This window comes from Penicillium psychrosexuale (genome assembly GCF_028828465.1).
Source record: "Penicillium psychrosexuale strain IBT 29551 chromosome Unknown utg000005l, whole genome shotgun sequence".
NCBI lineage: Eukaryota > Fungi > Ascomycota > Eurotiomycetes > Eurotiales > Aspergillaceae > Penicillium > Penicillium psychrosexuale.
In genome coordinates, this window is record NW_026643190.1 from 617,963 (window position 1) to 633,929 (window position 15,967).

Below are 15,967 nucleotides of genomic sequence, written 5' to 3' on the forward strand. Positions count from 1 at the left end.
GTGAGATAGCTCATCTAGTACCTTTGAAGAAATCGTTCCCGGCACTCCTTTGGGCCAAAAATCAGCATGCATCCCTTTCAGGCCTAGGGCTGACAGAGGCTTGGCCCTTGGTGTACGACAATCTGCAGCCGCCAATCCTCGATGTCTCAAGATCGCCATTGCCATTGCTTACGGACGGACGGGAGAAGAATTCTTGGCTCCTATCCATAGATCCCCGTTATCTGTCGATGAATCTTATTCGCGAAACCTGGCCGCATTATGGCGGAAACACGACAATATCCCCGAATGGATGAATGGATGAAGATAAAGATGTCCCCATTCGGAAACTAAGCCACAATCCGCTATCTCTGTTGATGCTGCATGTCGGCTTTTCCGAGACGATAATAAACCGCCGTGGAGGGGGGTGATGGGAGGATTTCCTGATGTTGTACTGGTGAGCAAAAGATATAAAGGGACATCAATAACCGACAGCTGTAGACATTTTCATGAATAAGCTTGACTTTGCTAAGGAGACTGAGTCTCCAAACTGCTACTGACAAACATGAATTCTGTTTCACCTTCTACATATCCCTCTGGGAAAACATCCCCAGCACCAGCTGAAACCCCTAAGACTGAATACAGTGAATATGTATGTGGCCCCTATTCCCGACGTTGTCATTTCTGCCCAAGCGTACCTCGGACTGACAGTGAATAGGAATTCTCCAACGACGTGGCCGTGGTGGGAATGGCCTGCCGTGTGGCAGGAGGCAACCACAGCCCCGAGCTTCTCTGGCAATCGCTCCTCAGTCAGAAAAGTGCAGTGAGTGAGATCCCACCGATGCGCTGGGAGCCTTACTATCGCCGGGATCCACGAAATGCAAAAGAGCTCAAGAAGACGACATCGCGTGGTTATTTCCTGGACCGCCTGGAGGACTTTGACTGTCAGTTCTTCGGCATCTCCCCTAAAGAGGCCGAGCAGATGGATCCCCAACAGCGAGTCTCGCTAGAGGTGGCCTCTGAAGCACTTGAGGATGCCGGCATTCCTGCCAAGAGCCTGTCTGGGAGCGACACGGCGGTCTTCTGGGGTGTCAACTCGGACGACTACTCCAAGCTAGTGCTGGAGGATCTGCCGAATGTCGAGGCCTGGATGGGCATAGGCACCGCATACTGTGGCGTGCCCAACCGCATTTCTTACCACCTCAACCTGATGGGACCCAGCAGCGCCGTGGATGCGGCCTGTGCTTCGTCCCTCGTCGCCATCCATCATGGTGTTCAGGCCATCCGGTTGGGGGAATCAAAGGTGGCTATTGTTGGAGGCGTCAATGCCCTCTGTGGACCGGGACTGACCCGCGTCCTCGACAAAGCCGGGGCCATCTCGTCTGATGGATCTTGCAAGTCCTTCGATGATGACGCCCATGGGTACGCTAGAGGTGAAGGCGCCGGCGCCCTCGTCCTCAAAAGTCTACACCGTGCATTGCTTGACCATGATAATGTCTTGGCCGTTATCAAGGGCAGTGCAGTAGCCCAGGATGGGAAGACGAACGGCATCATGGCCCCCAATGCCAAAGCGCAACAGTTAGCAGCGCGGACTGCTCTTACCGTTGCGGGTGTCGATCCTAGCACCGTGCGATATGTGGAAGCTCATGCCACGTCTACGCCCTTGGGCGACCCAACTGAAATATCAGCCATTGCAGGCGTCTACGGAACTGACCGTCACGCCGACGACCCGTGCTACATTGGGTCCGTCAAGCCCAATATTGGTCACCTGGAGGCTGGTGCAGGAGTTATGGGCTTTATAAAAGCAATCCTGACTATCCAAAAGGGCATCCTGCCGCCCCAGGCCAACTTGACAAAGCTCAATAGCCGAATTGACTGGGACAAGGCCGGCGTGAAGGTCGTTCAGGAGGCCACCCCGTGGCCCTCCTCAGACCCCATTCGGCGAGCAGGTGTTTGCTCGTATGGCTACGGAGGAACCGTTTCTCACGCAGTCATCGAGGAGTTCAGTCATGTCCTACAGCCAGATCCCCTGGATGATGGAGCAGTGACTGGACCAGGCCTCTTGTTATTGTCAGGGCCCCAAGAAAAACGGCTAGCCCTGCAGGCCAAAACGTTGCGCGAGTGGATGACCGCTGAAGGAAAAGACCATAATCTGAGTGAAGTTCTCACGACTTTGGCTACGCGACGAGATCACCATGACTACCGAGCAGCGCTTGTAGTTGACGGCCATCTTGATGCTACCCAAGTCCTACAAGCATTGGTCAATGGAGTCAACCATCCTTTCACGACTCAGAGCCGTGTGTTGGGCGCAGACATCAGCAAGGACGTTGTCTGGGTGTTTTCCGGGCACGGTGCGCAGTGGCCAGACATGGGCAAGCAACTGATTCACAATCCTGTATTCTCCGCAGCCATCCAGCCACTCGATGAGCTGATCCAAGCTGAGATTGGCCTATCACCCATCGAGCTGCTCCGGACAGGCGATTTTGAGTCGTCTGATCGGGTTCAAATCCTGACCTATCTCATGCAAATCGGACTTAGTGCCGTGCTGCAGAGCAATGGCATCACTCCACAGGCCGTGATCGGCCACTCAGTGGGCGAAATCGCGGCCAGTGTTGTGGCTGGGGCTTTATCCCCAGCAGAGGGTGCACTTATCGTGACTCGCAGAGCGTTATTATACCGACAGGTCATGGGCAAGGGCGGTATGATTCTTGTCAACCTTCCTAGTGGCGAGGCTGAGAAGATATTGGGTCCCCGACAGGACCTGGTTGTGGCCATCGATTCATCGCCTTCTTCCTGCGTGGTGGCTGGAGACAAGGAGATAGTGGCTGAGACAGCAGAAGCCTTCAAGGCACGCGGCGTTAAGACATTCACCGTTAAGAGCGACATTGCCTTCCATAGTCCAACCCTGAATGGCCTCATAGATCCTCTGCGAGATGCGCTCGGACAGGCTTTGGCCCCCACGAGTCCCACCATCAAGCTGTATTCCACCGCACTGGTCGACCCTCGCGGCCAGGACCTGCGCGACGTGGAATACTGGACCGGCAACATGGTCAACCGCGTGCGTCTCACCCGGGCCGTCCAGGCGGCCGTTGAGGACGGATATCGCCTCTTCCTAGAAGTCTCAACCCATCCAGTGGTGTCTCACTCCATCAATGAGACGCTAATGGACGCAGGCATGGAGGATTTTGCGGTCATTCCGACTCTCCTTCGCCAAAAGCCGATCGAGAAGCATATCCTGCACAGCATCGCACAGCTTCACTGTCGCGGCGCGGAAGTGAACTGGGCGGCGCAGATGCCTGGACGCTGGGCCACCGGACTGCCTACGACAACCTGGATGCATAAGCCCATCTGGCGCAAGGTAGAGACGGCGCCCCTCAATACTGGCCTCACGCATGATGTCGAGAAGCACACGCTTCTAGGACAGCGTATTGCAGTGCCTGGAACCGACACATTCGTCTACACTACCCGGCTGGACAACGAAACGAAGCCCTTCCCCGGCAGCCATCCCCTGCACGGCACCGAGATCGTGCCAGCAGCGGGTCTTATTAATACCTTCTTGAAGGGCACCGGTGCCCAGATGCTCCAGAACGTGGTGCTCCGCGTTCCTGTCGCCATCAATGCGCCACGGTCCGTCCAGGTCGTGGTGCAACAGGATCAGGTCAAGGTCGTTTCCCGCCTGATTCCGAGCGAGCCTTCGCTGTCGGATGACGATGCCTCCTGGGTCACTCACACCACTGCATATTGGAACCGGAAGGTTCTGAGTCCAGTAGATCGCATCGACCTCGCCGCCGTCAAAGCGCGACTGGTCACCAAACTTCCAGACAACTTTTCAATTGACTACTTGGACAAGGTAGGTGTCTCAGCCATGGGATTCCCCTGGGCGGTAACAGAGCACTACCGCAATACCAAGGAGATGCTGGCGCGCGTTGATGTCAATCCCGCAGTCCTCGGGGATTCGTCCCTGCCCTGGGATTCTTCCTCCTGGGCTCCAATTCTCGATGCTGCCACCTCCGTCGGCTCTACTGTCTTCCAAACAGCTGCACTGCGGATGCCGGCCCAGATCGAGCGTGTGGAGATATTCACCTTGGAGGATCCGCCTAAGATCAGCTGGCTCTTCGTCGAGGAGGCCTCCGACGCAGTGCCCACCTCTCACGTTAGCGTGCTGAGTGATACGGGTGAGGTCCTCGCAAAGTTCACGGCCATGCGTTTCTCTGAGATTGAAGGAACCCCCGGCGTAAGTGGCAGCATGGAGAGTCTCGTGCATCAAATCGCCTGGCCACCGGCCACCCCGGCCGAAGAGCCTTTGCCCATCACGACGGTGATTATGGTCTCGCCCGATGCTGCCACCTTGGCCAACTATGCCGCGAGTCTGCCGACCCAGATTCAATCCTTCCAGTTCTCCAGCACAGAGGACTTCTTCAGCAACGCTCCATCCCTCCCACTCGAGAAGGGAACCGTCGTGGCCTACATCCCCGGCGAGGTCGCCTCGCTGGCAGAGATTCCCGCTGCATCCGAGTCGTTCACTTGGAACCTGCTCGAACTGATCAAATTCATTGTCAATGGCTCACTGCCCATCAAAGTCTTCACACTCACTGCGAACGTGGGCGATGGTCAAACTGCCACTGCCCTGGCCCAATCCCCGTTGTTTGGACTGGCGCGGATCATCGCTAGTGAGCACCCCGATCTGGGATCCCTCATCGACATTGAAGAGCCCATAATCCCCCTCTCCACGATGAGATACATCCACGGCGCCGACATCATCCGAATTAGCGACGGAATCGCCCGCACCTCGCGGTTCCGCAGCCTACCGCGCAGCAAGCTGCGCCCTGTCAGCGACGGTCCTCGCCTGCTTCCTCGCGCCGAGGGCACGTATCTCATCACTGGTGGTCTCGGAATACTCGGACTCGAGGTGGCCGACTTCCTGGTCGAGAAAGGAGCCAGACGTCTACTGCTCATCTCGCGACGTGCTCTTCCGCCTCGCCGCAGTTGGGACCAGGTCAGCACGGATCTCCAGCCTACCATTGCCAAGATCCGCCTCCTGGAGAGTCGCGGTGCCTCCGTCCATGTCCTCCCCCTAGACATCACCAAGTCGGATGCAGTGGAGCAGCTGTCAACGGCCCTAGACCGCCTCGCCCTCCCTGCAGTCCAGGGTATCGTCCATGCCGCCGGTGTCCTAGATAACGAGCTGGTAATGCAAACCACACGCGATGCCTTCAACCGGGTTCTCGCGCCCAAAATTGCGGGCGCACTAGCCTTGCATGAAGTCTTCCCCCCGAAGAGTGTTGATTTCTTCATCATGTTTTCCTCTTGCGGAAACCTAGTCGGGTTTACTGGCCAAGCCTCTTACGGCAGCGGCAACGCCTTCTTGGATACACTGGCCACGCACCGGGCGCGCCTGGGCGACTCGGTCGTGTCCTTCCAGTGGACGTCGTGGCGGGGCCTAGGTATGGGCGCCAGCACGGACTTCATTAACGCGGAGTTGGAATCCAAGGGGATCACAGATATCACGCGCGATGAGGCTTTTTCTGCCTGGCAGCATCTCGCCAAGTATGATATGGACCACGGAGTTGTCTTGCGAAGTCGTGCCTTTGAGGACGGGGAGCCGGTGCCGGTGTCTATCCTCAATGATATTGCGGTGCGTCGTGTGGGCGCACTGTCTGGTAACGCGCCGGTTGTTGCAAGTTCCAATGGCAGTGATGCGGTGCCTTCATCAGGACCGGAGCTCAAGACGTACCTGGATGAGAAGATCCGGGGCTGCGTGGCCAAGGTGTTGCAGATGACAGCTGAGGATGTGGATTCGAAGGCAGCCCTCGCTGATCTAGGTGTAGACTCGGTCATGACGGTCACTTTGCGTCGCCAGCTGCAGCAGACGCTCAAGGTTGCGGTGCCTCCGACTTTGACGTGGAGTCACCCAACTGTCAGTCATCTAGTGGTGTGGTTTGCGGAGAAGATTGGAAATTAGTCGATCTCGATTCAACGGGATTGGCTGCTCAATGTTAGCGATATTGATCGATTGTTCGTGGTCTTCATATTGTGGAATGCTTGTTGTGTCGTGTCGATTTCTGAGTTTATGATTGTCTTGTCCATGCGAGATTTATGTTTGCATTGTTTATATTCCTTTTTCATTATGTCGAGAGCCTTAGTTATTAGACCACATAAAATATATCTTGTATGTTCTTCCTGATCTGTAATTCGTAGTACAACATAGCAAAAAAAGGGGAAGAATGAGCTTCATTATTCTGCCAAGCTAAGCTGACATGTGACTGTGACTGTGAATTACTTGTCACGTGTCATAGGCACCATCTGCCAGAGCGGTCAGTCCCGAGATCGAGTCGTTGACGTTTTCGATCCACAACAAGTCAGATATCATTCGTCATCCCTCCATAGCGCTGCTAAAGTAGCCAATGGCCCATGTTAGTTCAAACCAGACAATACACAGCATAGGCAACCATTGCACAAGAGAGTAATCCAATTCGAAGACGTGGAGCTTGCTTGCCAGTAACTACCGAAAAACAGTCTATTACGTCGCGTGAAAATCACTGTCACCAAAAGAGTTCGCATAACACTTGAAGAATCTAATCACTCTTACGCCGTAGAGGTTATCAATTTTCAAAGAATAAACGGGTTTCGCTATTCAATTCTAGTCTCTCTCTAAGAACCTTCGCCAATCAATTATCCACCGCAATCATCAACGCCAGCGCGAAGTTGGAAAACTCTTCCATGCTCCTGAAGTTCCGTCCGCTTGAGCGAGCTGACCATCTGTATGCCACAGTAAAAATGCGTTGCATGACTTCCAGATTTTGTCCCAGGAGTAACATGTCCTAAACCCGGATGCCATGCGGGATAGGCGCGAGTCGATGATACCATGAAACTTCCGCAAAGGCTAAGAATAGGTAAATACTATTGGCACAGTAGAATCACTAATGTAAGGCCTGTGTTTCCCCGTAAAGAAGAGAATATGATATATATCCCAGCTGCGACAGCCGCTTGTGGCTTGCGAGGAGCTGCCGGGTCACAAGGTACTCAGATACAGTGGTGATGGAGAAGAATCAATTTCCTTTTCTAGAGCCTTGGTAGTTTCGTCTGCTGCGGTACTCTTTGTGTCGATCCGTTTAGGGTTAATCCTTCCAATCTGGACGGTATCGAGCCATTTGCGGTCCTATCCAACGCGTGGAGTTCGTCCCCTTTTTCGTCAGACTGTTTCTCCATCGGATTCTGTCGGTTCTGGCTTCGAGGGCAAGAGAAGGTCACTTTGTGGGGGTGGAGCTGTTTTTGAATTGTTAGAGGCGTTTGCTGGCGGGCTTCATGGACACACTAACATCACTGTCTGCCTGTAGCTTGGATTCCACAATCGCCCTCTGAGTACCCGGATCATGCCGGCTCCGAATGATGAGATGGTGAAGTATGTTCGCTGCTTCTTACTAGTGGATCTCCCTTCTCCCATTTCTGCTTGCAGTTAAAGCGCATGGTATGAGCTTTCCCAGCAATCGTCCACGTCACAGTCATCAATGGCTGATTTCAAAAGATTTCTGCTTTTTGCTGGGTATCTCGAAATTCAAGGAAATCGGAGAGAATCGAAGTCTGTTGTTGGGCGAATTTTTTTCAGTGCCCCAGAGACCTTCTTATAATTACCTTTCTCGCATCTCCCTCCTAGAGAGAGCTTGCGAGAGAGATTGCGACAGTGAAGTTCTTCGTCGACCAGCCATCTTGATATTGTTCCGATATATAAGCACCAGCTCGTCATGTGTGTTCCTATCACCCATCTCCGCTGCTGAATCTGGTGACCGCTTCAAGTGGACTTAAAGTGGTGATAGAAATCCCTGTTCACGGACCATGTTCCACTTTTCTAAATAATGTATCAGCAACACTCAGCAATAGAGACACATCATGTAAATGAGGAAAGAATGAACTCACTAAAATTATATATAAGCCCACATGTCAGAAGCTCAACCTTCTCGCGTGTTGACTCTGGGTCATTTGGTTCAAGATTAACCAGCCATTTCCCCCTTTATCCCTTGGTGCATCCCCGACAGTGAGGCGTGGAAAAGGATAGGCATGTTGAGGCGGCAGTTTCTTGACATTATCTTCCATGCCTGTGATCTTCTTATTTTGATATTATCTTCACAGAGCTTCAATCACTGCATCGCGTGTTTGGTCAGCGCCTTCGATAAGACGCGTACTTTACGAATCGTCCAAGTGACGGTCAAGGTTCATTTTCTCGCTGTCAGATCCTTGACCAAGTTATTCTGAATCGTCGGTAAATGGAGCCTGTGGCTGTACAAGTAATAGAATACGGTCAGTAAATGAATGCCAAGGCTATAGCAGCAGCTGAGCGACGAACCAGAACAGTCTCCGTACTTCTCCAAGAAGGCGAGGAACTCGGGGACGAGGCATTAGTAGAGCGGATTGGAATCCGCGACGGAGTGGACTGCCGCGGAGATGGTCGAAGTGGAAGACTGGCTACGGGGGATTCAGGAACAGCCTCGCGTGTAATATGCTGAGGTAGGCGCCGGGTACGGTCCCCGAAACGTAGAAGCATGGCGCCGTAGGCTGTGCAGACTGGATCCGGTCAAGGTTGAAACTCTCCTCGAACAGGATACCCCGGAGAGTGCGGACACGCGAGACGGCCACGTAGTGTAGTCCGGAGGAGTGGAGTCTCTCGGAAATGTTCAGAACGGCCCGGTCCACGCTTATACCCTGAGACTTGTGCACAGTGATCGCATAAGCTAGCATTACTGGAAACTGTGTGCGAGTGCACTGTATTGTCCCAAGGAAAAATTCGCGGGTGGAACGGACAATCGGGACCGCTGAGGATATTTCTGGCCGAATCCCGCGACCAGTGTACTCGTCAAACCTGACGAGTATGGCGGATGGCGGCTCACGGCGAGGATCTACGGTACCGGGAGGCCATACTATATCCTCTCCGGTCCCAAACGACCCGTTATAAAGCCCGCGCTCCGTCCAGAGATTCTCCAGCAGCATTACACGACTACCAATGGATAGTTGGATGGTCGCGTAGAGATTGCCAGCCACGCTTCGTAGCCAACCCAATGAATTGAGCAGGTGACTGCCAGAGCAGCTCCCACAGCCCGATGCAGTTGTTGGTCGTTAAGAGATGCAACCCTCGAACGAATGGCCACGTTCCTCGTGTGTTGTAGCGACATTTCTGGAGTCCTGTGATCGAGCATCGTCTTTGCCCGATAGTTCGAGGGCAGGGTTTGGATCCGGTCTTGTGAATTCCGGGATGATTGTTGCCTTCTAAAGCATCCACCGAATGTCTCTCGATATCACAGTCGGTGGAAGCTGTGCAGTATCCCCACTGAGGATTGCCTTTTTCAACCCATTCAGATTGCGCATGATACTATATAGCGCTTGTGACTCGACCATTTGAGACGCTTCTTCGATAATCAGGTATGATCGCCCTGTGCGTTTTGATAGTTAGAAGTGTGACTTTGGTTAAGTTTCTCACTGCGTGGTTGAGCCTTACCATTGGGGATATATAGATATATCTCTCAGTTATATTTCAGCTCCCTTTGCTTCCCACATCAGGTATCTGTCACTGGATAAATTCACCTGGAGGATTATATATAGCACACTTCCCTCCGGTATTTGCGAAATGGACAGTCTCGGCGTCAACATCGGAGACGCTCCAGAACCGCTCGCCATAGGTTGTGTGCGCCTTTTCCGCCTCCCTGTCGAAGGGATCTGCCGTCGTCACAGGCTCTCAATGCTGCACGGCGGATGACGTGGTGAATTCTCCAAGTCGGTGGAAGTTCAGGTCGGTATGCCAACCGACACGCTCAGTGACCATGACAAGGTTGGTATATTGCTGTCCTAGCTTGTCGGCGGGAACGTTGTAGCCGCGTCTGATGCGTAGGAGGACCTTCTCATCAATAATGTGGAGGAATCTGCACTAGCTATATTGCTGGGAGGGATTAGCTATTCCAGTTCAAATGGTATGCCATTGACCTTGAACTCACCTGATTATATAGAGAAATATATATAAGGGGTAAGATATGTCGATTTGGCATGGACATCAAGGTCCTCGTGAGAGAAGACTTGAGGGGCTCTCCTCAGTCCATGGTCTTTTGGGAGAGGGGTGTGAGAGAAAGTAAGATGAGAGTTGGTAGAATGAGGGTAAGCCGAATGGGCAGACCGATATTTGATGGACCGGTGATAATATAAGCCAAATTGATGGAGGAGGTTGACAAGGAATAGAAGTTGAGCATGGTGCTGAGAATATTTATACAGAGTCGTTGAGATCAGGTGAAGTATATGTGTTTGACTGAAGAGGACAAACATTCAACATCAGGTCTGTAGTCATCTTCCATTATGTCTGGTGGAGCCATCACGTTCAGCCTAGCTGAAATCCATATCTGAGAATGATTTTGAAAAGTGTCTGGAGCTGGCTTGCCATTGTCAGCGTAACGGGGACGAAGGTGAGATCAACCCACCAGCCCACGGAGATTAGTCAATTCGGCCCCAATTGATGCATATCGCCTTGCTGTCTCACTTACTCCTTTACTCACCCATCTAAATCCCACCTCACTACCTCACTACCCTCACCACCCTCACCACCTAATAACCAAAATGGCCTCCGGTCTAATCCTAAACCCATACCTCCTCCTCCATACCCTACCCTTAGCAACCAGCACGGGTACCCTCGCACACGCCATCCTAGAACTAACAACCAACACGGGCTTCCTCCAGCCCTCCCTCCAACCCACATCCGACAAAGTCCTACCAAAATGGTTCTCCCACGTCTTCAACCGCGCAGTATGGACCGTCCTGGCCCTGAACCTCGGCACAATAACCTCCGCGGCCGGCACGCTCTTCTTGAACCGCTACTACCCGCAAAAGCCGCTGCAGACAACGGCGTTCTACTGGGTGGGGCTAGCCGGCGCGGTCGGACATTTGGTTTTTGTGCCGTTTGTCGCCGGGCCGGTGAAGAGGATTGTGGATAATGTTGCTGTTAGAGAGGACTTGGGCGAGAGTGGGGTGGGCGCGTCGGCTGATATGCGACGGTGGGTGGGGATTCACCGGATTCGGATGGTTGTTGCGGATTTGCCTGCTTGGATTGCTTTTTTGGGGGCTGTGTTGACATTGTGATGTTGATGTTGATGTTGATGTTGATATTGTGACATGACATGACATTGAGATTGAGATTCGGTATTAATATTTAGTATAAATGGGACGCTTTTTCCGCTCTGGAATCAAGACGCTAATGCAAATAATACAATATAAACAAAGATGGAGGTCTACAGACTGAAAATTCCACTCCGCTTCTTTCCATGCGGGTAAACAATCAGATCGGAGATGAACAGCCCGACGGAAATACCAATGGCCGTCTGGATCATGCCGTATCCCAGCGCCGTAAGCGAGCTATTAGATGCCGCACTGGTAGTAACATCACCCGCCGCAACAGCCTCGGCATACTGCAAGCCAGAAATAATCGACCCACTGGACGCCAGACCCGACGGGACGAGGGTGAATATACCCGGAATAATAGCAGCAGCCGCATGGCCGTGCCATACCCGACTATACAGATTAGCCAGAAGCCCAATGGTAAACGCGCCCACGGTATTAGCAACCTGGTTCGCGCCGAGCTTCTTCGTGCTAAAGTAATTCGCGATGTAGCCGCACATACCCATGAAGATAGTCACGGGTAACTGTTTCGGCTTGGACTGATTGATCAGCCCCGCGAAGAGACAGAACAGCGCGACAAAGGGGAAGTGCTGGATGTATTCGTTGCCCCAGACCTCCGGCAGATGCGAGCACGTCGCCTCGTTCGTGGCGTTCTTGTCCATCAGCCCGTAGATGGTCGTGCCGACGGTAACGCCGTACCCGAGGAAGAGCGAGTAGATAATCGTGAAGACGAGGCGGATCGAGCCCGCGTTCATCTGGTGCGACTGCAGCTCGAGACTGCTGCTTAACACGGCGAAGCCTGGGAGGATCATTGCGATGGAGGACTGCACCATAGCGGAGAAGCAGAAGACGCGCTCGCCGTTATGCTGGATGCTGCCGAACGCGCGCGAGATGAACGAGACGAGGATGGCGACGGTGACTTCGAGGACGTTGGAGTAGGTCGCTGAGTTGGGCGCGACGACGTACTGCATGAAGCCTACTAGACAGCCGAGCATGAAGATGATAGGGAGGTCGATGGGGCGGGCGCTGAAGGAGTATGGGCCGACGGTGACGCTGGCTAAGCCGGTCAGGAGGATGAGGAGCCAGCGGTTGTAGCGCGGTTTGCGCTGCATGATCTGGTCTAGCTCGTGGATGGCTTTTTCCACGCTGATGATATCGTGGACGACGTGTTTGTAGATGTTGTGTACCTCCGCGAGACGGGAGAGGTCCAGCCCCTGCACTACGCGCACGATCTTTACCTCGGTGGTGCGAGTTAGCTGGTCGTCGAAGGACATGAACATGCATCCGGGGATGTACATAAACTGCGCTTTGATGTCTAGTACGTTGGATGTCATCATCATGTACTCTTCCAGGCGGTGGGTTGGGGCGCCGTATCTCATTAGAGCGCGGCACAGCTGCATGATGTACTGCTGGCGGGCGAGAATGGCGGCAATGTGGACGGTGAGCTTGATGTTTTTCTTTCCTTTGCGGTTTTCCTTCTTTCGTTCGTTGGGAGTCGCGGGAGGGGGACCCGTGGCTCCGGGGAGCGCGACCCGGCACAAATCCATGGATGCATTGATGAGGGAGGAAGTATAGTTGTGGGAGGGTTTGTTGGGGTGGTTGTACCATTTCAACTTGTCTTTCTTTTCACCCGTCGCTGTGTCGGGTAATGCGATGGGTTCTGCGTCCGGTTTGGGTTCTGCATCCGGGCTGGGTTCTGACGCTGTAGACATAGTACTCAGCCGGGTTGCGTGGAGGTTGTCGGCGTATACACGGAGAAGATGTGATAAGAGCCCTCCGGGTGGACTACCAGGTCCTGCCGACTCATCTGGAGTCCCTGGCGTTCCTGGGGTTGTCGACCCGGAACACGGTTCTTTGATGTGGTGTGGACGCCGTAGCCTGGACTGGGACCCCATTTGTTCCACCAAGAGACGCGCTTGTGAATCATAGTCTGTTCCCGGGAGGCGCGCTTCCTCATCAAGTGCCTGGCGGGCCTCGTAAGCTCGGATATCGTCTAGTGTTTCATAGTAGTCTGGCAACATTGGCGAATTCAACCCATCCCCTTTTTCATGTGGTCGCCCGAGCATCTCGGCTATGACAACAGCGCGATTGCGAATCCGCCGGCCTGCTGCCCGACATCGCTGGTAAATTGTTTCAGGCTCCGGGTGCGCCTCGTCTGGGCGAAGGGTTTCTGCGTTGGAATCGACATTGTGATCACTGCCTTCAGCGCGGTCTGCCTCGGCAGTCCCCGCAGAAGGATGAGGAGGGATCGGCGGCGCCTTTTCCTGTGCGTCCGACATGGCACGACGCGGCGAATATGAATCCTCCCGAAGATGGACGGGAGGCAATGACTCGTTTTCTAGGGAAATGTCAGAGAGCAAGTTCTCCTTTAGCAGACCCCCGTAGCAAAGATGCTAACTTGGCAGTCTAGTAACGGCCCCACAAACGGTTCGACCTCATATTTTAGAAAGAAGAAAGAAAGAAATGAAATCGGGGAAAAGTGGGTTCCTTTTGTCTAAAATGAGGAGAAACCGGTTCGAGGCCCCACGTTGTGCCATTTATGCATTGCAGTTATGGCCATACGCCTGCACTATTAACGCGTAATATGAAGGATCTATTCGTGGCATGCCCTAACTAGAAGCAGACGATGGATACGTACTGGATTCTCACGGGCTGGTGGACTGACAGATCCATGTTTGACCCGTCCGGAGTGACATCTGCCATTTGATATCTGGCAATTGGCATTTGATAGACGAAAATAAGCTTCCCAGCCACTAACCCGCGCTAACATGGCTAATCTCCTTTGGTTAGAACATACAGCACTAGTCGAACGGTGCTACACGAACTCCCTCATGCTGATTTTCTTCCAATTGCCCCTTTCAACGCATAATTCTTCCCCGGTCTGGACTGCGCCTCTATCCTCGGTCGGCGGCATATTGTGGGCCTGGTTCCAGCAGGTTCCACTCGGTGAAGGATCTGTCCTTGGTGAGATTCTAATTGGGCCTGGAGGTGCTAAAATTGTCACTATTGAAGACATGCTAACTATATTGAATGGACTATGACTCTGAGTTAGTTATTGGGAGGCGTAGATGTAAGTAGCAGTCGGTGTAGTTGTATATAATGCCTCGGTAAATAGGCCAACATGCTATATCCGTTATGTCCGTAGATAATAATGACCTTGTGTTCGAATTGCTTCATTCTTATTTGTATACATAGCTGGGGGACGACTTGCGATGGAAGGTTACATAGTCCCTGATGTATTCGACTGTTTATATATACTGTATTCCTAATTGGTGACCTCAGTGCTACAACGTATCCGGCACTCCCGCCCCCACATCAGCAACATCACTCCAACTTCCTAGATCTCTATATACACAACCTACTACATGATATAACCAATCCCTACAATCCCTACAACATCAACATCAACCACCACCAAACCGCAATCCCAATGCCCAATCGCAACTCCAAACCAAAAACCAACCCCCTCATATCCCCCGCAACACCAATAGCTCTCCAACCCTACCACCTCCTCTCCCCGCCCGCAGACCTCCTAGCAAACACCGCAACAATCCTAACAATAACCCCGACTCAAGACACCAGTCCCCCCTCCACAGCCCACCCCAAAGCCCCCGCCTCCGCCTCCGCCTTCACCATCCACCGCATCCGCGCCCACGAAACCCCAGACAGCCCCAACCGCGCCGTCCTCCTCTACACCGTGTACGACAAACCATGGCCAAACATGACGCGCACAGTCTGCGACGCCGAGGACGTGCCGGTGCTCGTCTTGCGACGGGCGTGGCTGCCGATCCGGAAATGGGTGGCCCGACTCCCTGATCAGCAGGCGGAATTAATGGTTGCTTCGACGCCATGGGTGACGGATGGGCCCGGGTCGAGGATTGGGGTTGGTGGGGGGTTTAGGCTTGATGTGCGGTTTGTGAATGCGCTTGCGTCGGTGGTTAGGGAGAGGCGTGAAGGGAGTGGGGGTGGATTGGCGGTGTCGGATGACGAGCCACCGCCTTATAGTGCTGTTTCTTATAGCGCTGTTTCTGGGGTTGGGGGTGAAGAAGGGGGTGGGGATGCGGGGAATGAGAAAGATATACATCCACATCCACATTCACGTCAAGATCCCGTTCAGGCTCCTGTAGCACCAACACTCCTTCCCTCCTACGCCTCCGTTCGCCGGGACTCGCCTAATTCCCTGCGCGATCTGCTCGATGCAATTGAGCCGCCGCAGGAGCCGGCGCCGGCTTCCCCGTTTCTTTCGTCTGCGTCTACATCTGCGTCGCGGAATGCGAATGCCAGTCCCGGCAGCAGTAGCGGCAGCAGCAGAACCAGTCCCCGTCCTGAAGCTAATGCTTCGCCCGGCGCAAAAGTCGAGCTGAAAGTGAAGCAGCTGGCTGGGTCGGGTACGGGTGTCATGATGGGTAACCAGAAGATCATGCATATCTCGCGACACAATACGATGGACTACAGTAGATCCAAAGTGAAGTTGAGGCCGAGGTGGGAGGTTGAGGTATCCGAGGGAGTTGATTTGTTATTGGTGAGTTCTTCTGTTTTAAGGACGACCCGGGTGTCCTATTGACATATACTAACATCCTAAAAGGCAGTGAATATCGTGCTGATTATGGCTGAGACTGTGTCGTCTCAGAACAGATGGAAGTAAGCATTGGGAGGAGTTGGTTGGTGTAATATAATAGAATTTGCATGATAGAGTTATGTAGGACTATGGCAGTTCCAATGGGTAAGAATTTGGATTCCAAGGATCATCTTGCCCAAGCGGCCTCTCTCTGTTCTCGCTCGCCAAACTTTTTAAACCATACATTCGTCAAGGGAACAGATCTTCTTTTGTTCCGTATTAAGTATT

The 15,967-nt window shown here is 53.2% G+C and overlaps 5 protein-coding genes across 5 annotated transcripts; 3 read left to right on the forward strand and 2 right to left on the reverse strand.

The window, feature by feature from the left end:
• Positions 1-541: 541 nt before the first annotated feature.
• On the forward strand, positions 542-5,938 carry N7518_009182 (type I polyketide synthase; the record flags this gene model as incomplete). Its single annotated transcript, XM_057190109.1, has 2 exons — positions 542-628; positions 695-5,938. 2 exons carry the CDS (start codon positions 542-544, stop codon positions 5,936-5,938), a joined length of 5,331 nt encoding a protein of 1,776 aa, XP_057037765.1.
• A 2,498-nt stretch (positions 5,939-8,436) lies between these two features.
• On the reverse strand, positions 8,437-8,958 carry N7518_009183 (uncharacterized protein; the record flags this gene model as incomplete). The annotated part of the gene is made up of 1 exon (XM_057190110.1): positions 8,437-8,958. The coding sequence occupies one exon, from the start codon at positions 8,956-8,958 to the stop codon at positions 8,437-8,439; it is 522 nt and encodes a 173-aa protein (XP_057037766.1).
• Positions 8,959-10,566: 1,608 nt separating this feature from the next.
• Positions 10,567-11,085, forward strand: N7518_009184 (putative integral membrane protein; the record flags this gene model as incomplete). The annotated part of the gene is made up of 1 exon (XM_057190111.1): positions 10,567-11,085. The coding sequence occupies one exon, from the start codon at positions 10,567-10,569 to the stop codon at positions 11,083-11,085; it is 519 nt and encodes a 172-aa protein (XP_057037767.1).
• Positions 11,086-11,234: 149 nt separating this feature from the next.
• On the reverse strand, positions 11,235-13,400 carry N7518_009185 (threonine/serine exporter family protein; the record flags this gene model as incomplete). Its single annotated transcript, XM_057190112.1, has 1 exon — positions 11,235-13,400. One exon carries the CDS (start codon positions 13,398-13,400, stop codon positions 11,235-11,237), a length of 2,166 nt encoding a protein of 721 aa, XP_057037768.1.
• A 1,151-nt stretch (positions 13,401-14,551) lies between these two features.
• Positions 14,552-15,766, forward strand: N7518_009186 (uncharacterized protein; the record flags this gene model as incomplete). Its single annotated transcript, XM_057190113.1, has 2 exons — positions 14,552-15,643; positions 15,707-15,766. The coding sequence occupies 2 exons, from the start codon at positions 14,552-14,554 to the stop codon at positions 15,764-15,766; spliced, it is 1,152 nt and encodes a 383-aa protein (XP_057037769.1).
• Between the last annotated feature and the right edge of the window lie 201 nt (positions 15,767-15,967).